This window comes from Grampus griseus, assembly GCF_964374135.1.
Source record: "Grampus griseus genome assembly, chromosome: 14".
Taxonomy (NCBI): Eukaryota; Metazoa; Chordata; class Mammalia; order Artiodactyla; family Delphinidae; genus Grampus; species Grampus griseus.
Genome location: NC_139008.1, coordinates 63,855,116 through 63,882,349, shown reverse-complemented (window position 1 = coordinate 63,882,349; position 27,234 = coordinate 63,855,116). Strand labels below are relative to the sequence as shown.

The window sequence follows — 27,234 nt, the reverse complement described above, 5'->3', positions numbered from 1 at the left end:
CCCCAGTTACCATGGAACAGAGACAAGTCACCCCCACTGGGCCCTTCCCGAATTTCTGACCACAGAATCCGTGAACATAACGAAACAGTTGCTTTTCACAACTAACTTTCAGGGTGGTTTATTGTGAAGCAGTAGATAAGCGGAAGTGTCATCATCGAATACACCATGGGATCCCTGTCCACACTTTCTGCAAGGGACCCAAGTGTCCCCCCCATAGCTGCCCAAGTGGAGGAGGAAGAGAAGGAAACAGAGGTAGTACTGGTGAGGTGGTTTGGGGGAAAAGAGGTGGGGCCTCGGGGTGGGAAGGGCAAACCAGCCCCAAAGGAGTCCCATCTTCAAAGCCCCTTGTGGAAGGGGCTAGCAGCCCAATTCCACTTGTATGATTCCGACCCCACAGCTCCATTCCAGGTCACCTGGATGAGTCTAGATCCTGTTGCCTATGGCCTTTCTACTCTCAGTAGGAAGACTTCCGAGAGAGTTGGCCTCCTCTTTGGACCTCAGCACTTGGTCACATTCAGAGTGGCACCTTCTAAAGGAGACAGGGGAGTCCCTGCGAACCTACCTCTCCCCCACCAACATGGCAGGGAAGGGCTTGGGGTCTGGACTCTTGTGGCTCCGCGGCTCGCCAGCTCTGTGACCCTGGGCCAGTCACTTTATCCCTCTGAGCCTATTTTCTCAGCTGTAAAATAGGACAATGAGTGGTTCAGCCCTGAAACAGTTCTTGTGTGGATTAAATGAGATGAAGCAGATTAAGCACCTGGTCTTAGTAAATGCTCCCTTAATGTTTGCCATTCTTTCGAGACTGTTGTTCTTGTTGAAAACCAAAAAGTCCAGGCACGTAACATCACTGTGAGCAGGAGAACACACGTCTGCTTTCCCCTACTGCAGCCCAAGTTGCCCGGTGGGAATTTGGGTCCAGTTTAGCCTGAGCCTCATGGAAATCTAGCCTGGAATGGGTGCAGAGTCTGGGCTGCGGGACCCAAAGATTTATGCTTCTATCCCAGCTGCACCTGCTTCCTCTGTTTATTGGGTAAGGCCAGGATGCAGCTTAGCAGGAAGGAAGGAAGCTGTTTCTGCAAGGTGGGTACCCAGGGCAGACAGGAAGAGACCTGGATGGGGAGACAGGGACTCAAGTCAAGTTCATGTCTTTTAGCTCTGCCTGTACTTGCTATAGGACTTGAAGTGCCTTGGCACCTCAGTTTCCTCATCTGTATTAATTTCATAAATACTTACCAAAGGTCTATTGATTCTGTGCCATTGTCCCGCTCAGACCCACAAGCAAGCCCAAGGTGGCCTCCAGGCCTTCTCACATGCTCTTGAAAACTATCCTCCTGGCTCTCTGTCTTTCACATCTTTTCCCTTGCTGAGTCCTTAGCACCCCTCAATCTTGGCTGAGAGACTGCTTCCTCCCACAAGCCCTCCTGGGTCAGGTGCCCTCTTCTCAATTGGTTTCACTGCATCGATTATCCAGCCTGTGCTGGCGATGATGATGAAGAGGAGGATGGCGATGTCTAACTTTCCCACCAAGAGCTTTATGAGAGCTGGCACAAAGGTGCCCAAAATACAGTTGTTGAATGAATGGCCTTTATAGCACAAGAAATTCATTAGCTTCTCTCTGTCACTTATTAGCGGTGGAACCCAAAGCTTCTTTAAGCCTTGGTTTTCACATTTAGCAATTGGGGCTTGTAATACCTCACAGAGCTTCCAAAACCCTGCTGGGTGCTTTACAGGCCATGATCTCACAGCTGTATGAGGCAGCACAGTGGGTTGAATAGTGTCCCCTAAATTAACGTCCACGTGGAACGTCACAATGTGACTTCACTTGGAAATAAGGTCTTTGCAGATGTGGTTAAGGGTCAAGATGAGATCACATTGAATTAGGGTGGACCCTAACGTGATGACAAGTGTCCTTGTGAGTGACAGAAAAGGACACACAGAGACAGGGAAGAAGGCCATGTGAAGATAGAGGCAGAGGGTAGAGTGATGCAGCTATAAGCCAAGGAATGCTAGGAGCTACCTGAAGGTGGAAGAGATGAGGAAGGATCCTCCCTAGGCCTCTGGAGGAAGCGTGGCCCTGCTGATACCTCGATTTTGTACTTCTGACCTCTTGAACTGTTAGAGAATAAAGTTCTATTGTTTTAAGGCACCTAGCTTGTGGTCATCTGTTACACCAGCCCTAGAAACTAATACAGGTAGGTGTGTTATGACCTGCATTTTACAGATGAGAAAAACTGAGGCTGAGGCGTGAGGTCACCTCCCCAGGCTCACACAGTCCCTGGGCACTGCAAGGGCAGGATCTGAAGCTTGTGTGCCGGACTCCAGAGCCCTGTGCTCTTGGCATCTATATACCTTGGCCTGCTGCTGCGGTGGTCTGTCCACACACCCACCCAGTGTCCAGAATTTTACTCCACGGTACCGCTGCTTCTAAAAACGCCACACTCACTTCACTAAGGGAAATGGGAGGCAGCCTAGAAAGCTTCTTCTCTACCCCTCCTCTGGCCCCCAAATCATTGCCTGAGCAACTGATTTTCTTTCCTCCTTTTCCCCTGCCCTCCCTCCCCTCCTTCCTTTCTCCCTTCCCTGCCTGATTCTTAAGGACTGCGTAGACTCCTTACTCTCAGACGCTCAAGATCCCAGTCCAGCCCCAACCTCTCCACTTCTACCTCCCACCTCTTCCCAAGCAAGCCCTTCCCGGAGTCAAATCCTCCTGAGGCAGCCCCTCAGCTCGCTGCCCCCTCAGCTCCCTTCACAAGCTCCCCTGGGTCTAGAACTCCCCACCCCTCTCGGGCACACAAGCCCAAGTACAAATTCCACCCCGTCCTGGCTAAGCAGTCCTCTCTGACCACACACATCATTCACACAAACGCCTTTGAGTACCTGACCTGTGCCAAGGAGATGCAGGAGGCAGGAGGTGCAGTGACCTCACTGTCTGGGGAGTGAGTGGGGAATCACAAGAGCCGGGGTGGGGGTGGGGGGGCGGGGGCAGCAGAGGAAGCAGCAAGCCCGTGCAGGATGAGGCGGGCTGTGTGCAGAGGAAGGCCCAGGGCCTGGAGCCTGCATAAAGGGGAGATACGGGGGCAGGTGAAACGGGGGCAGGTCACGGAGGGCCCACGTAAGCCATTCTGCCGTATCTCGTCCACTCGAGTGCTCCAAAGTGTAGCCCCAGCCCACCTACATCAGAATCACCCAAGGCGTTTGTTAAAACGCAAATTCTTGGGTCCCCACCCACCTCTGGGGATGGGGCCCAGGAGACTAAATTTTTAACAAGTTCCCTGGGTAATTCCAATATACCTTTAGTTTTCCAACCACAGAAGAGGAGAGGGTGGAGGCAGATTGAGGGGTTTGAAAGGAACCCGTCAGGAGCCAATCTGCTTTTTATTTTTATTTTTTTTGCGGTAGGCGGGCCTCTCACTGTTGTGGCCTCTCCCGTTGCGGAGCACAGGCTCCGGACGCGCAGGCTCCGGACGCGCAGGCTCAGCGGCCACGGCTCACGGGCCCAGCGACTCCGTGGCATGTGGGCTCTTCCTGGACCGGGGCACGAACCCGTGTCCCCTGCATCGGCAGACGGACTCTCAACCACTGCGCCACCAGGGAAGCCCGCAATCTGCTTTTTAGAAGAAACTGAAGCACGTAATCTCCCGTCTGTCTGGTTTTTGGTGTCTGCCTCCAAGGCGGATACTTGATGCCACTTACTCAGCAACCATCCCCTCTTCTTCCTTCCTGGGTTTCTGGAGAACCCACTTTAGTCCAGATATCAAGCGGGCAGTAATGGGCTCCGGGAAGGGAGGCCCCCAACTGCACCCCGAGTGGAGGATCCTGATTGGACCCCTTTGTCTGGTCCCCACTTTCCCAGATACCTTTGCAGCAAGAAGTGGCCATGTGACAATTATGGCCCATGAGACACAGGGGTAGTTTGTGTAGAGTCTTCTGGGAAAGGTTTGCCTCCTGCTAACCTGGGCGGAGGTGAAAGAAGATCTGGCTACTGCTGCTCCTCCTGCCTCTAGACCCCGGGTGTGTGATAAAGGACCGTCTCATGACCAAGAGGCAGCAAGCCAGATAAAGGAAAAGCTAATGTCCATGGGGAGCAGAGCAGAAGGATACAAAGAACCTGGTTCTTGAGGACACAGCTGAGCCACTGCTACAAATCCAGACTCCCCCCACGCCCCCACCGCCCCCATCCAAACCCCCGGCCAACATAAGACTTTTTGTGTGTGTGTGGCCACACTGCATGGCCCGTGGGATGTTGGTTCCCCAACCAGGGATCGAACCCATGCCCCCTGCAGTGGAAGCACAAAATCAACCACTGGACCTCCAGGGAAGTCCCCAACCTAAGACTTCTTGTCCTGAGATTATTAGAATATAAACATCTTGAGGGCAGGGCCTCAGTCTGTTGCATACACTCCCAGTGCCTTGAACAGTGCCTGGCAACAGGAGGTGCTCAATAAATAAGTTTTGAATGGATAAGTAAATGTCTTTACTGCTTACATCAGTTGAATCTTCTGTAGCTTGTAGCAAAGGAATCCTGATACGGTCGCTTCTCTCTCCAGCCTGAGAACCTCCAGAGAGCAGGAAAGGGACTGGGCATTACTGAACAACGCATCCCACAGGCCCGGCACGAAGCCCACATCTAGTAGGATTAAGCAGCTATTTCTCAGAGGAGCCCCAGACACTGCCCAAGAATTAGCTTCGGGCCTGCCAGAGCTGGAGGCTTGGATGTGCCAGCTCCCCTCACCTATTCCTGGGGTGAGAAGCCCCTGAGGCAGTTGACGAGAAGAGCATAATGTCCACTCTACATTTCCCACACTAAATGATGCCTTCGGACCACCAACTGTAGGCTGAGAAGATGGAGTATGGCAGCAAACATTGCCACTAGATTCTTGTTGAGGTGGAAAGAACTTCTGAGAACGTCCAGACCCAACATCCAGACAAGTCATGAATTTTCTGTGGTCAAGTCCTGATTCTAAGTGTGGCAGCCCTGGGAGGTCTGTGGTCAAGTCCTGATTCTAAGTGTGGCAGCCCTGGGAGGAGGACCAGTGAGGGGTGAGGGGCAGGGCAGGAGCAGCTTCTCAGACAGGACATCTGAAATGATCTGGTCCCGCCCCACTGTTTCACAGATGGGAAAACGTGATCCAGGGCAGGTGGACAGCTTGACACCCAGTGAGCGATGGCGTGTTTAATTGTGAACTCAGGCTGCCTTTTTTTTTTTTTTTGACTTGTTTCTTTTTTTTTCTTATTTATTTTTTTATTGAAGTAGAGTTGATTTACAGTGTTGTGTTAATTTCTGCTGTACAGCAAAGTGACTCAGTTATACACATATATACATTCTTTTTTATTTTCTTTTCCATTATGGTTTATCCCAGGATATCGAATATAGTTCCCTGTGCTCTACAGTAGGACCTTGTTGTTTATCAGGTTGGTTTTAATCTCAAGAGGTTTGGGGATGGGTACTGGAGGGCGATCCTCTCAATTCTGCCAATTTGCATGCAGAAGGAGGGATGAATAGGCATAGATCCACTTTTCTGAAGGAGCGGGTCCACAGTGTTCATCAGATTCTTAAGGTAGTATAAGACTAAGGAAAACTAGAGACAGTGGAAGAGGCCGGGTAACAGTCACAGGGCAAGTCACCGCAGACCTGAGACTAGGACTTGTGAGCTAGATTCTCAGTCACTGCCCTACGCTTCCACCCCACAGGAAAGGCACCAGATGGGCCTAGTCAGTGGGCACACCAATGTTTCCAACAGGTGGAGGGTCTGTTGTCCTGCTGGCATTGCCCACGGATGCTGACGGAGAACTAGGGAAGACCCTGGAGCCACACAAGAACAAACTCACTCCTGAACTGTGCCCAGAGGGTCCCCAAGCAAGGTGAAGGTCACAGATCCATGGCTTCTGGAACCTAAACACATTTCTCGTAAGACACGCTCTGCTCTTGGTTCAAATTGTTGACACACATCATGCTCAAGTCTTCCATGTTTCTACAGACGCCACTGGATACGACGCTGGCCTGGAAAGGGCCAACTCCCAAAGCAAACGACAGAATGATTAAACACAATGGCAAAGTATGAAAATTAATCGAGATATTTAATAGATGGTGCAAACCATAACTTCATCTGAATATAAATGTATGCACATGTTTCCAATGAGTTATCTCTCAGTTATCACAAACAGCAACAAGGACCTTAGAGCTATGTTAGAAAAATGTATAGCTGGAATTTAACTCTAACAATCTCACACGCTCTCAAAAGAACACCATCCATTTCAAATCAGTGTCACAAACTCCAAAAAGACCAGGCGAGTGGGAGAGAGGAGTGGGCCAGGGTGGGAAACACAGGGGCCAGTACACACATGATGGACAGAAATACAGCTCTTGAGGAAACGAAAATCAGATACATTATTACAACCAAGGACGAGGAAAAGCCTATGGCTTTAAAAAAATGATTCTTCTGCCAGTACCATACGAGTCTTACAAAGAGATGTGCGACAAGTCAGCTGACATAAAAGGACAGAGGCTACATTTTCAGATCATTTCAACTGCAAACGGTCGACCCTTTCCATTGAGGTTCATCAGTGGAGTTAGCGTAGTCCAGAAGCTCAATGTTGGATTTGCAAATACAGTTTATTTTACAGAAATTCAACATTATAAACAGCAGGCACCTCCCAGCCCCCCACCCCCCTCCCCCCAACCCGTACCGCTGGGTGCAGACCATGCTATGCAGAGTGAGCAGTGATGCAGCCCTACTGCTTTGGAGGGAGATTCGAGAGCGATGGAACCTGCCTGCACCACGGCCTGCCTGCCCCACACACGCACACGCCTGCCCGCCTCGCAGGCCACCAGAGTCTGTCTGGGCCCAGCCCGCGCTGGACCAGTTACATGGATCCAGCCCAGTTCTCCAATTCCTTCATGTCATCGTCTTCCTCTTCCTTCTTCTTGGCTGTGTGAAGAGAGGAAAAGCTGTTTAGTTTAGGAAGGCTGGCTGCAGTGTTCGCCACACACTCTGGCTGGATGCCAGGGCTGCGCTACATGGTGTCTACAAAACAGCCCCGCCCCTGCAGCCAGCCTCATCTCCAGGCTATCAACAGACTGCTTCTCTGTGCCTAAAAGCTGCAACATACAACTCCAGATAACCAGGCACACTTTCCCCAGCACCTCCCCTCCCCCCACACCAGAGCCAGACAAAGCGGGGAGGACTCTACACTGAGAGTCCATCAGGCTCCATGCATGGCCTCAGTCCCAGAGCATGCAAGGTGGGGGTGAGAGGGAAGAACCCCGGAAGAGCTCTAATCCCCGCCCGCCACCCCCTTCCACCTCAAGGGCTTAAGCCACCTCTATACGCTGCCGGCAGCTTGCTGGACGGCCTCCGGACCCCCTCTGCCCACACCCCACCCCGGGCAGCTGACTCGACTAGAGGGGCCACTTCCCCTTGATCTGTGGGAGAGTGAGGTGACACAGCCTGGTCACACCCTGCTCCCTGGCCTCTCTCTCCATGCCAAATCAAGCAGCTTCACCTTTTCTAGAAGTTCTGTGTGGAAAACTTCTACCCAAGGGTGAAACAGTGTGGGGCGGCAGGAGGCGCGGGCAAGGAAGAAGGAAGCGAAGGTTTTATAGAACCAGGTTTCTAAAAAAGCCAAAGCTGTTTCCTTCCTACCGTGGCAACCTCTGAGGCCCCGGCTTTTACAGGTGTGCACAGCACAGGATACTAGACGGGGAGCAAGAGCTGTCAAACTCTCCCCTTGTTTGGTGGCACAGGGAAAGTAACTCTACAATAATGGTTCTCAACTGGCTGTGACCCGCCCCACTCCCCAACATCTGGCAAACTCCGGTGACATTTTTGGTTGTCAAAACTTGGGGAGGGGGCTTCCCTGGTGGCGCAGTGGTTGAGAGTCCGCCTGCCAATGCAGGGGACACGGGTTCAAGCCCTGGTCTGGGAGGATCCCACATACCGTGGAGCAACTAGGCCCGTGAGCCACAATTACTGAGCCTGCGCATCTGGAGCCTGTGCTCCGCAACAAGAGACGCCGCGATAGTGAGAGGCCCGCGCACTGCGATGAAGAGTGGCCCCCCCCGCTTGCCACAACTAGAGAAAGCCCTCGCACAGAAACGAAGACCCAACACAGCCATAAAAATAAATAAATAAATAAAGCGAACTGTCAACAAGTAAAAATAAATAAACGCTATTTAAAAAAATATATTAACTCTTTAAAAAAAAAAAAAAAAACTTGGGGAGGGGGATGCTACTGGCATCTAGTGGGTGGAGGCCATGGGTGCTGCTAGAGATCCACAGAGCACAGGACAGGGCCCCCTCCCAGTCCCCAGCCGAAGAATGGTCTGGCTATGTCAACAGTGCCAAGGTGAAGAAACCCTGCTCTACAGAGAAACTAGGAAAGAGCAGGTGACACTGTCTTTAGGGCTGTCACAACAGATCCTATCTGGTTCTCAACTCTGGGCAACTCAGGACCCAAACCGAAGCCAACCAACCACAAGACTACCCACCACGTGGGTCATGGGTATGTCATGACTGTGGCTAAAAGTACTCACTGGGTTTTGATGGTAGGGATATAGAAGGAACATTTGGTAGAGGGACTGTTTCCGGTCCACTGATTTCCAGCAAATTCTTGTCTAGTTCCTCCTGTTCTAGTTCTTCTAATTCTGCCATGAGCTCATCCTGGTAAAAGCAAACACAAAAATGAGAGACAACCTTGGAATCCCAGCCCCTCCAGTGGTACCTCTTAGCTGATGGCTCAGGGGATGGCTCATTTTTTAAAAGCCCCACAGCCCCTCTGAGAAGGTCAGAGGGGAGATGAACTCCAGGTCCACACTCTGTGACTCAAACATCCTAAACATACTTCCACTGGTGAACGTAACACACTATGAGCTATTATTGCTGTCTACGTCTGGGGCCCCTGCACCAGGCTGTGAGCATCCTGAGGAAAGGGACTGTATTTTATCATTCCCATTTCCTTATCTCAGAACTGGGCGCACTGAGTGAATGTTCAGGAATGTCTGCTGAATTGAAACGAACTTGACTAGTCCATCAAACTCCAATCTGAAAACATGAAAAGCCTGGTGCTGGGAGCCAAGGGTAAGAGCCACAGGCTGTTTCCTCAGCTATACAGTGGGAATCAGCACAAAGAATTAGGTTTGATGAAGAGAGCCTGACCTTCAGTGCACTCAAATCTAAGGCAGAATGAGGTACAGGGCCTGTAACTGTATTTTAAAAACCTAAGAGACCCAACGTTCTAATTGCCACAGCAGAAGTTGGTAGGTGGCCAAGTTCCAGACGGATCCTTCAGGGGGGATCAGGTGTAAATGTTCCTTCCTTGGCTTCACCTTTATCTCACATCACAGTTGTCTGAGGGCAAATCCTGTAAACTTCTCCAGGGCATGGTGACCTCAGCTGCCCCAGCTCTGAGCCCAGGACTCACCACGGAAAGGTGCAGGTAACTACCTGTTGAAACCAATATTGACCTGAAGTCTGCTGAGGGGTCCCAACAAAGGCTCCTTTACTCCACCTAAGCTCCCCAAACAGTGAAAGCAGCCCTCAAAACCCAGAATTAGGGAGGGTTAATACCATGCCCTGTCTATGTTCAAGTCTCTGGAGGGACGAGAACTGGTGACTTCCAAACCACATATTCCCTGCCAGAGAGGCTTCAAGAGCACATCAGAGGCAGCCCAGGAATCATTTGTGAAACCTGTGTGATCTGCATGAAACCACTCACCTCGTCAAACTCTTCTCCAAACCCTACAGGCTTTGAAATAGCTGTTGAAATCTCTTCTGCAAGTTCCTGCTGGTCAGCAATGTCCTGCATTAACTCATCAACTTTATCGATGTCCCTTTAAATGAAACAGACAGATGTCATGTTGGACAGTCTGTGTAAAGAGGGCCTGTGAGGCAGAAGCAGAAGCCCCGCTCCCCGCAGTCTGCTGCCCAGCCCCAGCCCCACAATTACTCCCTCTGAGGAATTCCTTTTTTGTCTTTGTCTTCCTCCTCCTCTTTAAAATAGAGGATCACAGAACCAAGAAGATGGAAGCATCCTTAGACATCGCCTAGTCCAACACCCTAAGGAAATAAGGCTTGGCAAAGTTAGGTGCCATTGTCAGGGTCTCTCATGCAAGCTGGTAAACATGTTGGATGAGACCATGGGACTTGAACTCCTGGGCCAGTAGCTCTTCAAGCTCAAGGGCAACTCTGCACCGGGGGAGGTAAAATCACAATCATAAAACAGAGCCACGCCATTTGACAGGCCCTTCCCGTCTACACAGATCCACTCATGGCTCCTCTACTAGGCCCCAAAGGAAAAGCAAACAATGCAGAATTATTTTCTATAACACTGTCAATCATATAAACTTACAATTAATCAATATAATATACACATGTATACTTCAAGGCATGCACAGTATTCACTGAGACGTGCTGTGCGCCAGGCATCTTGGAGAACATGGACACGAAGCAGACATGGACCTCACTCAGGAGGCTCAGTCCAGTGAACATCCCCTCAGACGATAGCTCAGTTATTTCAAGGCTACTTTTCCTGCAATCCCACACTTCTAGAACAGGGATCAGCAAACTTTTTCTGTAAAGGGCCAAACAGTAAATATTTTAGAATTTGTGGGCCATACGATCTGTCACAAAAATTCAACCCTGCCATGTGCCACAAAAGCAGCCACAGACAATATGTATTAATGGACACAACTGTGTTTCAATAAAATTTTATTTACAAAAACTGGCAGCAGGCCCACAGGCTGCATTTGGCCAGTCCCTGTTCTACAGCGCGGCTGAGTACCCAAAGGAAGCAAAAAAGTGCTCCAAGCACCCCCAAATATACAATGCCAAGTTCAAGCACTAAAACAAATGCAGAATTTTGTTCTGTTTGGGAGAGGCCCTCATCTGGAGCCTAGTGTTACCCTGGCCTTTAATTACAAATATAACAAGCTCGGTTATCTAGTTTCTTCGGCCACTGTATATGAGAAGTAGCCACATAAAGGAAGGAACGCTGAGGTCAAGAACACTGTCAACATGATAATAGCCAAAGCCCAAGAGCAAGGGGGGAGGCAGAAAATTCCATCAAAAACAGACCTAAGAAGAGAGGGAGTTAAAGCCCTCAAATGTACCACATTTTTCAGGACCCCTGACAGCATGAGGCGAAAGTCACGGGCATTGATTCTAATCCCAGTTCTATCCAAGTATACACAAACCCAAGGCAAGTCATCTCCCCTCCCTGGGACAAACTTCCCCACCTTGATGATCAGAGGCTTGGGTGAGAGAAACTTCTAAGGACCCTTCCAGCTTGAAACTCTATATTCATCCCAATAACCCTGAATTACTCAGAAAACACTGTTTCATTCCATGAGATCTGCTTCCGAGGGCAGCAGGGCACATAAACCATTTTAAAAGGAGTTCCAAAAAAGAATGCAAATTAAAACAAACTCAGGTGCTTGAATGGATAAGTCATGGGGTCTGCCCAAGGCCATGGCCCGGGATTGAGGCACTCCAGGGCCAGCACTGCCCTTCCACATGCGTGCCCCCCTCCACCAGTGGGTGGCCACGTACATGTTGTCGTGGGCAGCCTTCATGGCTTTGGCGGCATAGCCCATGTTCTTGAGCACCTCGGTGTTGGTGTTAGCATTCTCCAGGGCCTCTCGCTGGAACTCGATGGTTGACAGTGTGCCGTCGATCTGTGCCAGCTGCTTTTCATACCTCTTCTTGCGCTTCAGTGCCTGGAGGGCAGCTGCACAGGGGGAAGAAAACAGGGTTTCAGAGAGCCCAGATACAGGGCAGTGTCCTAGAGTTCACTGAGTCTTCCCCCTAACTGTGATGGGTGCACTTCAGCTTCTGCTTCCACTGTAACAGAGGGCTAATAATCTCTCCTACACGAAAAGCACATTCAATTTTCTAAGGAAACTATACTAGGGACTTCCTTGGTGGCACAGTGGTTAAGAATCCGCCTGCCAATGCAGGGGACATGGGTTCGATCCCTGGTCCGGGAAGATCCCACATGCCACAGAGCAACTAAGCCCACGCACCACAACTACTGAAGCCCATGTACTCTAGGGCCCACGTGCCGCAACTACTGAGCCCGCATACTGTAACTACTGAAGCCCACGTGCCTAGAGCCCATGCTCTGCAACAAGAGAAGCCACCACAATGAGAAGCCCGCGCACCGCAACAAAGAGTAGCCCCTGCTCGCCCCAACTGGAGAAGGCCCATGCGCAGCAACGAAGACCCAATGCAGCGAAAAGTAAATTGTAAAAAGCAGAAAATTATACAAAATTCACAGACTTCAAAATGGAGCCAGGCACATAAGCAAAAGTTCACACACTTTGGTAACCGCACACACACAAATCAAAGCATGGAGGACACCCAGAAAAAGAATGTGCTTTGAAGTCAAATTGCCTTAGGTTCAAACCCCAGCTCTCAGACTTAGTGAGCTACTTAGCCTCCCTGATAGGTTCACTGTGAATGAGATAACATAACAGAAACACTTAGCACAACATTAAACATAGTGCACACCCAAAAAACCAGCAGCTCTAACTATTATAAAGCAGCTTTTTTTTTAAGTCCTCAGAAGTCATTGCTAAGGTAAAGTATCTTTTTTTTTAATTAATTAATTTTTATTTTTGGCTGTGTTGGGTCTTCGTTTCTGTGCGAGGGCTTTCTCTAGTTGCGGCAAGCGGGGGCCACTTTTCATTGCGGTGCGCGGGCCTCTCACTATCGTGGCCTCTCTTGTTGCGGAGCACAGGCTCTAGAGCGCAGGCTCAGTAGTTGTGGCTCAAGGGCCTAGTTGCTCCGTGGCATGTGGGATCTTCCCAGACCAGGGCTCAAACCCGTGTCCCCTGCATTGGCAGGCAGATTCTCAACAACTGCGCCACCAGGGAAGCCCAAAGCAGCTTTAAAGTATCATTTTATGTCAACTAAATTCCAAAATAATAAATAACGACTATAGCAAATACTGGGTCATTTGGGGTTAAAATGCTATCTCACACACAGCCGGCCACTGTAAATTGTTATAATGTTTCTGAAAAGTAACATGGCAACACACAGCAACAGCCATAATATTGTTTCTGCCCTCTGCCCCAGTAATTTCTTTCTGGAAATGTATTCAACAAAAGCAAAAAGCCCCATGCCTGAAGATGATAACTATAGCGTTCCCTATCACAGAAAACAGCACAAGTGAAATAAAGACAGAACTCCCTGTCAGGGACTAATCTAGAGTCTGACCATTTGGTCAAATCAATGCCATCATCACTCTCAGCCTCCTGGTGTGTTAAGGCTATAGGAGACAATCTTGTTTCAAGGTTCAGTCAGGGCAAGCAATTTGATCAAGATGACTTGGTAGCAGAGCAAGGGCCAAACCACACCTCCCGACTCAAAACCCAGGCTTCCCTCCCCTTACTATTTTAGTTCCCCTCTTTACACTGAAAAGCATCTTTAGCACACATCTAGCTGGGCAGCGAAGCCAGGAAGGAGGCTCTGCACAGAATCAAGCAGAGGAATGGGCTGCCGGCACCTGCCTTGGCCTGGACAGCACTAGCCTCACATACATATGTAGACACATATGCACCCATGCACTCGTGCCCCCCCAGCTCCATACCAAAGCCACCTCCTGCAGGCTGTAGGCAACAGTCAATCACCTCCCCAAGAGGGCTGTGGTTTCTCCATATGTCACCTGAATAGGTCCCGTACTCCTTCCACTAAAGCTCCCTGTTAGCCTAGGATAGCACCCTGAGAACCATTTGCCAAGGAAACAGGGCCTCGGCTTGCATGTAAGCAGTCCATAGTTCCTTTAAAAGCAGCAGACAAGGGCTTCCCTGGTGGTGCAGTGGTTAAGAATCCGCCTGCCCTGAATGCAGGGTACACGGGTTCGAGCCCTGGGCTGGGAAGATCCCACATGCCACAGAGCAACGAAGTCCGTGTGCCACAACTACTGAGCCTGCACTCTAGAGCCCACAAGCCACAACTACTGAAGCCCGCATGCCACAACTACTGAAGCCCGTGCGCCTAGAGCCCGTGCCCCGCAACAAGAGAAGCCACCGCAATGAGAAGCCCATGAAGCCCGTGCACCACAACGAAGAGTAGCCCCTGCTCGCCACAACTTGAGAAAGCTCGCATGCAGCAATGAAGACCTGATGCAGCCATAAATAAATAAATAAATAAAAATTTAAAAATAAAAGCAGCAGACAAAAACCACCAGGAAAATTCCTCCAGCCAAAGGATAAAGCAGGCTAAAGAAACACTGCTAAAAATCTGAAGAACAATGAAATGTGCCTCTAAAAGCTGAAAAGCCATTCAACCTGTTATCTCCCTCATTCTGGTATGAATGGCCAGATGGCCTATGACTTCAAAAAATCCAACCTGCAGTCACACCCAGGGGTCCCCAAGACCCTTTACTGAACATCTTCACCTTCTGCTAGTACTAAGCCATGCTTGCCTCACAACAGCAACCCTTTAAGGTAGAAATGACCACCCTTTTTAGCAGATGAGGAAACAGGTTCAGAGAGGTTCTGGAACTCAGGTTACCAGGTGGTAGGCAGCAGAGAGGGGATTAAGCCAGGTATGGAACTCCAAAGTCCATGGGCTGCCATACTAACTGTTATGCCTCCCAATGAATGAAAAAGACAGGACCCTGCCCTGGAGGCACCATCCAGTGCAGCAGGGAGCGTCCAGGGAACTGTGGGATCACAGAAGAGGGAGTACATATCCAATCATGCCATTCCTTTGCTTAAGAACCCGCAACAGCTCCTCTGCCCACAGGACAAAGCCTCCACGTGGTTTAATGTAGCCTGCAAGGCCCTGCGGGAGGCAAGGGACTGGGATTCTCGCCACAAGCCTGGTTCCGGGAGCCCCAGCACCAGTTCCGAATCCCTTTGCCATTTGACCATCATAGCAGATGGAAGGCATCTGGGGAGAGTCCTGGTATACAAATGCTCAGGGCCTGGGGCTGCTTCCTCCTGGCTTCGCGGATACTGTGTTGCTTTTCCACAGAAACCAACTTAGACACACCCTAATCAACAAGTGATTCTCAAGCCTTCTGAGGCCCATGTCCCACATGTACCCCTTTCCCAGGTCCTCCTCAGCCTCCCCCATCACTCACAGCATAGCCCAGCCTCTAACAACTTGTTCACCAGTCAAGATTCAATAGGTGTTATGAGCGCCGGCTGCAACGATAAGCAAGCAGGGCGGCTGCTGCAGTCCTGCCCGCCTCCTCATTCAATCCTCCCGCATGGTCCAAGGGCACAGATCCCAGATCCACACCAACAAGACTGGGGATCAGAAAGGTGGAGTGGGGACTTCCCTGGTGGCACAGTGGTTAAGAATCCGCCTGCCAATGCAGAGGACACAGGTTCGAGCCCTGGTCTGGGAAGATCCCACATGCCGCAGAGCAACTAAGCCCATGCGCCACAACTACTGAGCCTGCACTCTAGAGCCCGAGAGCCACAACTAACTGAGCCCACGCACCGCAACTCCTGAAGTCCATGCGTCTAGAGCCCATGCTCCGCAACAAGAGGAGCCACTGCAATGAGAAACCTGCATACTGCAACGAAGAGTAGCCCCCGCTAGCCACAACTAGAGAAAGCCCTCGAGCAGCAACCAAGACCCAACTCAGTCAAAAGTAAATACATAAAATAAATAAATTTAAAAAAAAAAAGAAAAGAAAGGTGGAGTGGCTCATTCTGCTGTTATGAGAAGAGGGGAAGCCTCAACCACTAGTCTGTATAAACCCCCAGGCCTCTGCTCTTCCCACACGGGCTCAGGATGATGGCAAGTGACACTGGGACAGTTCTCAAGAACAAACAACAAGATGACATTTGCCTTGCTTCTCAGTGTCCTGAGTGTAGTGGGAGCCTTGATTTTATACAGTTAGCTATGTTCTGATTTTTAAAACCATTCCTTGCCTGTTAACATCATAGGTTTAGAACAGCTTTAACTTTTGCTCGAATACATTTTCAACTGGCAGTGACTCCTTGCATGGCAATCTGGCATTTCTCTGCTCTACACCCCACTGCTAAAATCCCCCAAGCAATAAATTATCTGGAAACAAACACCCAAACATACCAGGGAGGTAAGCAAGAGTCCCTCATGAATGAAATAATGTTTATATTATTCATCTTTACAAACCATCATCCAACACAATGACTGGTACACAGCAAGTGCTTAATATATATTAAACTGAATCTCCAATTTCACCTGTTTTTTTAAGTTTTTCATATACTCTGCAGGGTCCCTCATGTGGGGTACACCCATATTTTACCTCCTGTGTACCTCTTACTCAATGGAGAAAAGATAACATGTCATTGAAACACTGGCTAAAACAGTCATTGGGCAGCATTCTTTCCCTGCATTCGTCCTGGTCCATAAAACAGGAACTTTTGCAAGGGCCCACCCTTCCCCCTGTATCCTCGCCACGAGGTGTGCCCTGTCTGAGGGGAGGAAAAGTTCTGAGTGAACAGCCTGGCCCTCTAGGTCTCCCCTTCCTGCCTGCAGGGTTCACACGGTCTCTTCCCCTCCTCGCAGTGAACTCTCCAGGAGGGCTTCTGGCAGAGACAGTCCATTTGTTTACCCCAATCTAAATCCTGTGTGTATTTTTCAGCTAGTTGAGAACCCCAAAGTGAAAGGGTAAGTGATTCGTTTCCCCCTTTCCATACATGGTTCATGAGTAGAGTAATCTTGAAATTTGACATGGGGTCAGCCTTTGGGCTGCGAAAATATGTGTAAACGTAAATATTCAGAGCACTTGAACCACCCCGTATCTTACAAACATGTGGCACGCTGGTGAAGTATAACTTAGGGCAAGCCAGATGAGTAAAAATGCCTCTCTTCCTGCAGACCGTTCCACTTCAAGTAAAACAGCCTCCATCCCAATCGTATTGCTGACCACAAAAATCTGCTTCTACATATAGCCAAAGCCAAAAGGGCCAGACCCAATGTTTTTCATAAATATGTGCTAGCTCTTAGTATCTTGCCTTATACTTCTCTAAATTCCTCATGGTTGGTTTAAAAAAACAAGTACTTAGTTCTCAATACAAGGTTTTAAAAAAATGTAATCATGTGAGGTGATGCATGTTAACTGAATGTATTTTGATAATCATTTCACAATATATACATACATTAAATCATTAAACTATGTACCTAAAAATAATATAATGTTATATGTCAATTATATCTCAATAATAAGATTATTATTATCTTATATAATAAGATATATATTGGTGGGGGGGGAATGGAAAAAAATAAAAACAAGTACTGGGTTAACAAGGAGTTCATCTAAACCAAATATTCAAAGAAGGTGCTCAAATAAATCCCTTTTCTGCCAAAGAACCCTGCCCCCCCACACCGCCCCCCCACCCCGCCCCCGCCACCCCCACCCCACCCTCGCTGTATCATTAATAAACACAATGCTTTAACAACTGAAATCTACCCCAGGCCAAAAGAAGTTTAAAAGGTTGCTTTTAGATGGAAAAAAATAGTCCTTGGAATCTCCATATTTAATTATGCCTTTGCTGGTTCCAAGAGAGTAATTACAGCAGCAATTACAGAATCTAATAACCAGCTTTATTGGCTCTGAAAGCTGAAGCAAAAACAACTCCAACCATGTTGAAATAAACATTGGTCTCCAGACAGTTGCTTCATTAGAAACTCTAAACAGCTATTTGAAGAAAAAATACAGAAGAGATACCCTAAGAAGCAGAGAGACCAGTGGAAAAGACATTCACCCAGGATCAGAAACTCCTTCTGCAAGGCATCTGTTAGTGACTGGTACAGAAACCATTTTCAAAGAATGCATCAGTTCGGTACAACTAGGTAGGACATTCCTTTTTCCTCGGCAAAGGCAGACTTAAGACTTATCTTTTTAGAGTTGCTGAGGAGGGCAAGTTTGCCTGCCCTGATCTGGGGGCATTCAGAATAGAGGCCATTAGCCCAGGGCATCTCAACAGATGCTAAGATCTCATAACTGTACACTAATGACTAATACACTGAGATTCAGGCATTGGGGAGAAGGAGGGTCCAGTAATATCCTCTCACTGAATGAATGATGATGTCTAGAGTCCTTTCAAAGACTCAAGATTCTACATCTGAATTCATGCAGCAGAAGGTCCAAGGGCTGGGAGACGAGGAGAGCGCTGGTTCTTTCCCACTCTCAGCATGAACTACATAGAAAACACAAACACACTCCAGGGGATACTTACCCACAAATGCAACGCTAAGTGAGAATTCGGAAGAACCTTCAGTGGCTTGGTCACAGCAGAGCTACTGGCAGGCAGGGAGCCGGTGAAGCTGAGGGAGCCCTGCTTTGCCCACCTCCAGCAATCAGTCAGATGCTCCTTGCTCACTGTGACCATGAATAAACCTCAGATGTTCAGTGTACCCTCAGCCAGGAGAACCACACCTGGCCCTCAAGCCACTAGTCACTTTGCTGGGGTCACCTGTCATCTGCCCTGTGTATGGGCAAGAAAAGACCTAAAGTCAAAACTACAAAGTTCACCACCAATGTCAAAGAAACCCATCCTCCTGCAGGGACGGTTATCAGTAAGCATCCCTGCACCACATGGCACTGGATGTCCTGCCAAACCCTGACCAAATGAGAGTTACAATCTTGGCATCAAAGGCAGAGGGGGCTTGAAGGATTCTCGGAGATCCCAAAGTCCAACCCATCTCATTAGAAACAGAGAAAAAATGATGCCCAGAAAAGGTGACACGGCCTGCAAGGATCCCACAGTGAGTTAGAGGAAGAATCAGGACTAGAACCCAGGTCTGCAGCCCAGGGCTCTTTCTACCACCTCAACTCTGTTACCTCCAAATTAAGTCGCTATAAATAAATCAGCAGCTCCCCTGGCATAAGGAAAACAGTGTCCTAATGCTCTTTCATCCAATCATAAACTCTGCCTTTTGCAAACCCCATTTAAAAGCTCATGCTGGGACTTCCCTGGTGGCGCAGTGGTTGAGAGTCTGCCTGCCGATGCAGGGGACACGGGTTCGCGCCCCGGTCTGGGAGGATCCCACATGCCGTGGAGCGGCTAGGCCCGTGAGCCATGGCCGCTGAGCCTGCGCGTCCGGAGCCAGTGCTCCACAACGGGAGAGGCCACAACAGTGAGAGGCCCGCGTACTGCAAAAAAAAAAAAAGAATCCGCCTGCCAATGCAGGGAACACGGGTTCAATCCCTGGTCCGGGAAGATCCCACATGCCGCGGAGCAACTAAGCCTGTGCACCACAACTACTGAGCCTTCGCTCTAGAGCCCGCAAGCCACAACTACTGAAGCCCACGTGCCTAGAGTCCCTGCTCTGCAAAAAGAGAAGCCACCACGATTAGAAGCCGCAACAAAGAGTAGCCCCCGCTCACCGCAACTAGAGAAAGCCCGCGCGCAGCAATGAAGACCAAACACAGCCAAAAGTAAATTAAAATAAAATAAAATAAAAGCTCATGCTAACACATCGAAGAACCGGAAAGCTACCTGATATGCTCTCCTAAGTCCCCATTTAGAAGAAAAACGAATGGAAAAGAGGTGCTGGTCTGTCTGGTTCCAGAGGACTCTCCCCAGAATGGGTGCTGCTGACCCTGCCTGTAGTTTCAGAAGGCGGGGGCAGGACTGGGCTCTCATTTCTCTACCTTGTATAAAGGTGCTAGGAACCTACAGAAAGGTCTCCAAAACCAAAATGCCCAAAGTCAATTTTGTGTTCATCGTCACTCAGTGTCCCAGGCTCACCTGTGGAAAAGAGGGTCTCATCCTGCCAAAGCCTTAGAATGCTGTCCCTGACACTGCTGTGTTTATTCCCCCACAGCTGGAGAGTTCAGGCTAGAGGTGCAGACAGCATTTTTCAGAGCAGCCTCCTTCTCTGTGTTGTATCTCCCAGTTCCCCTGATTTGCTCTCCATGGCCTGGAGCTAATACACTCCATTTAGCAATGATAAAATAAGTACTTGTGTATGACCAGGAAAGCAGAGCCTGAAACCCTGGCTGACTTCATCAGCAAACACACAGGGAGTATAGTACTCCCTGCGAGGGAAAATTCGAGAGAGAAAGAAAAAAGCCGCTTAACTGTTTAACATGGACAGAGATGAAAGAAATAAGCCCCACTCAATTAACAATCTAACAAACTGCTTCAAAATCATTTAAACAGCAAACAGAAAGTATGTTCTGTAAAGAAAGGTAAAGGCAAGATAAGACACAGTCAAATAAGCTTAGGAAATGCGGGTCACATCAAATTACAATGGTCATTTACGGAGTCCAGTTGTCCAGCTGTGAGTTTCAGCTGCACTATCAAGTAAAGCCTAAGCAAATTACTTAACCTCACTAATCCTCATGTAATAATAAAACCCACCTCATAGTTATTGTGAGGATTAAAACGAGACATGTATGTGAAGCTCCTGGCCCTGGGCCAGACATGCACACGTGTTCAGTTCATGTTGGTCACTGGTATTACTACCTACAGGACTTCTCAGAGCCTATTTCAGTAGAAGAAGAACCAATACCACTACGAGTCCCTGTGCCACCACCCCCCAAAAAAACAGCTTGGGAAAAAACCATTTAATACCACCTTGATTATGTACCCAACACAAGCTCCATCAACCTCTGTCCTGGTTGACTTGTACCAGCACTGGGGCACAGAGAAAAGAGCACAGGGCTTGGTGTCAGAATCCTGGCCCTGGGTCACACTGGCCTGGGGTGAATTATTTCACCTCTTCATCAAATGGAAAATGGGAATGATATAGCTGCCCCAAGGACAGGTGAGAAAGATAATCGCTGAAAATACTCAATAAACATGAGCATTTTCCTTTTCTGCCTCTCTCTTTCCTTGCCCGTGTCTGACATTCTCTCTGAGGAGCTCTGTATCTTCCTGTCCCTCCCTCAGCCCAGCGTGTCCCTCCAAGAAACAGTATACAGCTGAGGCACAGTGGAGAGAAATATCTAACAGCAGCTAACACCTATGGGGGGCTTCTTGGATGCCAGGCACCATGGCTTGTGCTTTATGTGCTCACTGGTCCCCCCCAAAAAATCCTACCCTATGTGGTAGGTACTGTAGTGTCCCATCTCAAGATGGGGAAATTGAGGTTCAAAGAGTTTATCGCCTGCCCAGGTCATACAGTTAAGCAGTGGCAAGCATGGGATCAGTGCCAGGCTGCCTCTCTGTAAAGGGCATGTTCTTACTCCACGAAGGAACGTCTACCCTGTACCAGCTGGCCTGCTTCTGCCTGAGTCTGGGGATCTGAGAGCCTCTGTGCTTCCCCGCCCAACAGATTCTACAAGCCAGCAGTCTAGCACCAAAGGCATCCAAGGGGCAGCTCAGTCTGCCCAGAAACTCTCAACTAATCGATAATCCATGAGAGTAGGCAGTAAAAGCCTCTAACAACAACAACAAAATTCTAGTGGATTTTAAATTGGTTAGATGTACACGTGACAAAATCCAACCATTTAATCAAGCCCTCTGCATTTGGGATGACAATTCTACATAGTTACGGAGTTTGTAGGGAGGCTTTTGTCTTTGTTTTAAAGAATAAATGTCTTCTTTCCTTGTGCTCGCCCTATCTCTTCCCTAGAACACAAGCTTCTTAAGGTTCTCAGGAGCCGAACAGCACTGAGATAGGGAAGGGGGGGGGCATTCCAGAAAGTCCAACGTTGCCCTGTCATTTCTTCTGAGGCCAGTGGGCTGGGCCCTCTGTCCTCTCTCCCCGTAATGGCCTCCAGATCTTTTCCAAGACCTAAAATGACCTCCCCTCTGTATTCTAGAAGACCCAGAGACCACAGCTATAAGAACTTGGTAAGGTTTCTCAAACTCCTGTCACTTGTCCACTTTTTTTTTCTGTGTTAACCTTGACTGGAATGCCTAGAACTCTAAAACCAAAGGGTCCAGGGCTTGTTTAAGGGACAGCGAGTCTGGGACCTCCTCTGGGACTACATTTGGAGAGAGGTGGCAGTGACCCAGAGTAAACAGCAGATGATTCCAGAGTGGGCCAGTGGGAGTGGCCTGGGCCATGAGGAGGAAAAGAAAATGGCCAAGGGGAGCAGGCTCTCCCAGGGGAATAGTGCAAAGGCCTGTGTGGCTGCATCCTCTTGTCCCCGAAAGGACAGATGATGGCTTCCCACGGCTCTGCTGCAGCTGGGTTCAATTTGGGCAGGAAGAGGAGGTGTTCCACTTCCTAGAAACAGCAGGCATCCAGGAAGTACCTCCTTGTGATAAGGGTAACTCGAGGCCAGGCTGGGGAACTAGGATCCCAGGAAGGAAAGTGATCTGCCCTTGGTTTTTTTTTGTGTGTGTGTGTGCGGCACGCGGGCCTCTCCCGCTGCGCGCGCAGGCTCAGCAGCCAGGGCTCATGGGCCCAGCTGCTCCGCGGCACGCGGGATCCTCCCGGACCGGGGCACGAACCCGCGTCCCCTGCATGGGCAGGCGGACTCCCAACCACTGTGCCACCAGGGAAGCCCCTACCCTTGGTTTTTAAGGGCCACAGTCAGATAGCCTGTGTTCTGGGATCTAAGGCAAGGTTCTTTCCTGTATGGCAACCAAGTCACAGAATTTCGTTTAAACAGCTATCAGAGGCTAAAATTGCGCACCCATACAGTCCACAGATTTGTCTTAGTTGTCCCATGTCTTAATGCATAAATTTGATTTGAATGCACATTTCACACAAAAATCCAGATTTGGGGCTTCCTTTTGAAAATGCAGATTTTCCGGCAACACTGAGCCCACACTGCTGTCTGGCAACAATCGAGTGGAGCTAAGTCGCAGCAGTGCTTTTTGAAGGGGCACATACGCTCCAATTCACCTCCGCACCCACCACCTTACACCTGACCACCCCGCAACATCTTAGTTCTGGAGAACAACCTCTTGCCTTCAGGCAGTTACGGTCATGCCCAATTTAAAGACAGGCAATGGAAGCCCCAAACGTTCAAGAACTTGCTCAAGGTCACATGGTTAGAGGTAATGGCCAAGGAAGAATCCAAGCCAGGTGCCCTGCCCCTGGACAATGCTCCTTCCACTACTCCTAGGGAGACCTCTGACTAGACAGAACCTGCAACCCAGGTCCTGTGCTCCTGGATTCGGCTTCTAGATCTAACTCTGCCAAGACCAAATTACGTCACTTAGCAAGGCCCCTCATTTCTTAGGACCTCAGACTCCTCATCAAGGATATGAGAAGAGTGGATCAGTTCCCTCCTGAGGTCCTCCTCCAGCTCTAACAATATGTGAAACTATACAGCTCTAAGATTTCCTGTGATTGGTTGAAACAAACACAAAAGGTTGTTTCTGATTGACCCTGTGAGATCCCGAAAATGTAATTAACATCAATACATTTCCCGAGTCAAGTTTTTCCTGTCCAATGAAATTAGAAGTATCTCTTTTTCACAAATTGAGTTAGAAAAATCAGAGACCACTTCCAGCCTCTGAACTCTATTGCTCTAGCTGGGTGGAGGAAGTTAACACTCAGATCAAACATTAGCCACAAATATCAATCACAAATGTCATTCAAGGAGAAGAGGTAACTGCAGTTAGACTGCAGGCCCCGATGCCCTCATCCTCCATCTCTTTATAAGTTCTAGGACTGCTGACATCCTCTCTCCGAAATTCATCTCTTCTGCCAGCCTCTGGGGAGATACCCTTAGCCTGAGCTTCCCCAGCCCCTACAACGATTTCTTCTTGGCTTTTTTTCCCCCTAGATTCTTTCCCTCCTCTTCTCAATTCCTAATAGTTGCATGGAACTCAAATCTTGGCCCTGCGTTCTTTTTTCATATACTAACCTGAGCTAACACCTATTCAGAGCCTTGTATTTTATTCCTTCATTTAATCCTCACAGTAAGGAATTAGTCTTTTTAGCCCATTTATGGATGAGGAGATTGAAGGCTGGAGAGATTAAGTAACTTGCTAAACTCTCAAAGCTTGTGAATAACTGGCAGACTCAAATCCACACTCCTGCTTCTAGCCAAGAAGAATGGTAGGGAATGATCTACCTCCCCACCTAAAAGAAATGGAACAATGGTTTTCAAGACACTGGACATCAGGCAAAAAAGGACAGCAATTCTGGGAGCTGAGAAATAAACAAGGGGAGGCTTCCCTGTTGGCACAGTGGTAAAGAATCCGCCTGCCAATGCAGGGGACACGGGTTCGAGCCCTGGTCCGAGAAGATCCCACATGCTGCGGAGCAACTAAGCCCGTGCGCCACAACTACTAAGCCTGTGCTCTAGAGCCCGCAAGCCACAACTCCTGAAGCCCGGGCGCCTAGAACCCGTGCTCTACAACAAGAGAAGCCACTGCAATGAGAAGCCCGCACACTGCAACGAAGAGTAGCCCCCACTCACCACAACTAGAGAATGGCCGCGCAGCCAACTTCTTGGGGAAGACCCAACGCAGCCAAAAACAAACAAATAAATAAATTTATTTTTTTTTAAAAAGAGAGATAAACAAAGTGAGCCCTACAATTGCCCCAGTTTATTGCTTTGAGTTTCCAGACTTCAGTGCAAGGAGAGAAAACCCAGGCAGACCCTGGCAGACTTCCTGAGCTGATGAGATAAGAGTTGAAAGTCTGGGGAGACCAAAACTGCTAGAGTTCACAGGAGAGCATACCAGAGAGGAGAGAGCTGCAGAGAGAGAACAAACTCTAGAGATCTGCAGAGAGTCCCCCTCAAGTATTCAGTAGAATACTGAACAGTACGTGTGTATGAAGAAACTACCTGTGGCCAGGGAAAGAACCACTTGAAAGGATTAGAGAAAACAGTACCAGGTAGATGTTCACATGGGGCTAGATATAGTGCCTGTTCCTTAGCCATACTGGAAAAGTCATAATTCACAGGACTTTGGGTAGCGTATTCAGAAGGGTGTCTCAACAGCAGGAAATAACTAGTCTTATACAAGATAAACATTGCTGTGGGCCCACCTAACAAATCTTAAAAGCAAGACCCCAAAGGACAAACTGTTACCAAGGAAACTATGCCCGAAGTTTGAGAATATTTATAGGAATACAGAAATATCCAACACCCAACAAGGTAAAATTTACAATATTTGATATTGAATCAAAAGTTACCTACAAAGAAGCAGATGAACACTATCCATAATGCAGAGAAAAATCAATCAATTGCAAGTAGCCTACAACTAATACAGATGTCAGAGTTAGCAAAGACTAAAGTTAAGGAGACCTACAGAAGATATATTTTAAAAAAAGATTTAAATTGAGCTTCCAGACATTAAAATTATTGGATGGAATTAACAGCAGATTAGAACTGCAGAAGAAAAGATTTGTAAACTTGAAGACATAGCAATAGAAACTATCCAAAAATGAAACATAGAAAAAAAGTAATTTTATTTATTTATTTATTTATGGCTATGTTGGGTCTTCATTGCTGCTCATGGGCTTTCTCTAGTTGCGGAGAGCGGTGGTTACTCTTTATTGCAATGTGCGGGCTTCTCATTGCAGTGGCTTCTCTTGTTGCAGAGCATGGGCTCTAGGTGTGCAGGCTTCAGTAGTTGTGGCATGCAGGCTCAGTAGCTGTGGCTCGGGGGCTCTAGAGCTCAGGCTCAGTAGTTGTGGTGCACAGGCTAGTTGCTCTGCAGCACGTGGGATCTTCAGGGACCAGGGATCGAGCCCGTCCCCTGCATTGCCAGATGGATTCTTAACCACTGAGCCACCAGGGAAGTCCCGAAAAAAATAATTTTAAAAATGAAAAGAGCTCAGTGAGCTGTGGGATGGCTGCAAGCAGCCTCTGTAAGTATAACTGGAGTCCCCAAAGGAGAAGAGTAAATAAAAAAATATTTCAAGAAATAATGGCCAAAATTTTTCCAATTTGATAAAAACCAAAACCCCACAGATCCAAGAAGCTCAACAAACCCTGAGCATGAGAGAACTATACCAAAGCACATCATAATAAAACTGCTCAAGGGACTTCCTGGTCCTTCCTTCCTGAGCAACTAAGCCCGTGTGCCACAACTACTGAACCCGCATGCCCCAACTACTGAAGCCACGTGCCTGGAGCCTGTGCTCCACAACAAGAGAAGACACCACAATGAGAAGCCTGCACTCCGCAACGAAGAGGAGCTCCCGCTCGCCACAACTAGAGAAAGCCTGTGCACAGCAACGAAGACCCAACGCAGCCAAAAATACATAAATAAATTTATTTTTAAAAATAAAATAAAGTAAAAAGATCCAACTACATGGTGCCTACAAGGAATATACTTCAACTATAAAAACAAATAGGCTAAAACTAAAAGGATGGAAAAAGATATACCTTGGTTACACTACTCAAAAGAAATTCAAGTGGCTATATTAATTAATATATCAGACAAGCAAATAATATTTCCAGGGACAAAAAATGTCATTTTATAATGATAAAGGATCCATTTATCAGGAGGATATAACAACTGTAAATGTTTATATACCTAATAAGAGTTTTAGAATACATGAAGCAAAAATGGATAGAACTGCCAGGAGAAATAGACAAATCCACAATCACAGTCAGATTTCAATACCCCTCTTCAACAACTGATAGAATGAGTAGACAGGAAATCAGTAAGGATATTGAAGGCTTGAACAACATAAAATTAACAAACTTGACCTAATTGATATTTGTAAAACACTCCACTACAAACAGCAGAATACTCATTCTGTTCATGTGTATAACAAAACATTTACCAAGATGGATCAAATTTTGGGCCATAATACAAGTCTCAATAAACTTAAAAGGATTTAAGTCACACAAAATATGTTGTCTGACTACAGTAAGATTAAATGAGAAATCATAAACAGAAGATCTTTGGAAAATCCCCAAGTATCTGGAAACTAAATAACATATTGCCAAATAACCCATGGGTCCAAAAAGAAATAAAACGAGAAATTACAAAGTATTTTGAACTGAATGAAAATGAAAACACAACATATCAAGATTTGTGGGATGCCATTAAAGCACAAAGGGAAAATTTTATAGCACTAAATGCCTATATTAGAAAAGAAGAAAAACTTCAAATCAGTGACTTCAGCTTCTACCTTAAGAAACCAGAAAAAGAAGAACAAATGAAAACCCAAAGAAAATAGAAGAAAGGGAATGAGGATCAAAGTGAAAATCAATAAAATAGAAAATAGATGGTAACTACACTTATTATAGTGATCATTTATTGGGTCACCACTTATTGTGGTGATCATATATACACACCAATCAGTATGCTGTACACCTAAAACTAATACAATGTTATATGTCAATTATATCTCAATAAAAAATAAATAAAATAGAAAACAGAAACAATAGAGGTCAATGAAACAAAAATCT

The 27,234-nt window shown here is 47.8% G+C and overlaps 1 protein-coding gene across 1 annotated transcript in view; it reads right to left on the bottom strand.

Annotated features, from left to right (window-relative positions):
• Positions 1-6,059: 6,059 nt before the first annotated feature.
• Positions 6,060-27,234, bottom strand: part of CHMP4B (charged multivesicular body protein 4B) — a 47,859-nt gene continuing 26,684 nt past the window's right edge. The window contains exons 2-5 of the mRNA XM_082671568.1: positions 11,547-11,724; positions 9,715-9,829; positions 8,534-8,660; positions 6,060-6,929 (exon numbers count right to left, since the gene is read on the bottom strand). Coding sequence (XP_082527694.1) covers positions 6,865-6,929; positions 8,534-8,660; positions 9,715-9,829; positions 11,547-11,724 — 485 coding nt within the window. The 3' untranslated portion in view covers positions 6,060-6,864. The remainder of the gene's footprint in view (positions 6,930-8,533; positions 8,661-9,714; positions 9,830-11,546; positions 11,725-27,234) is intronic.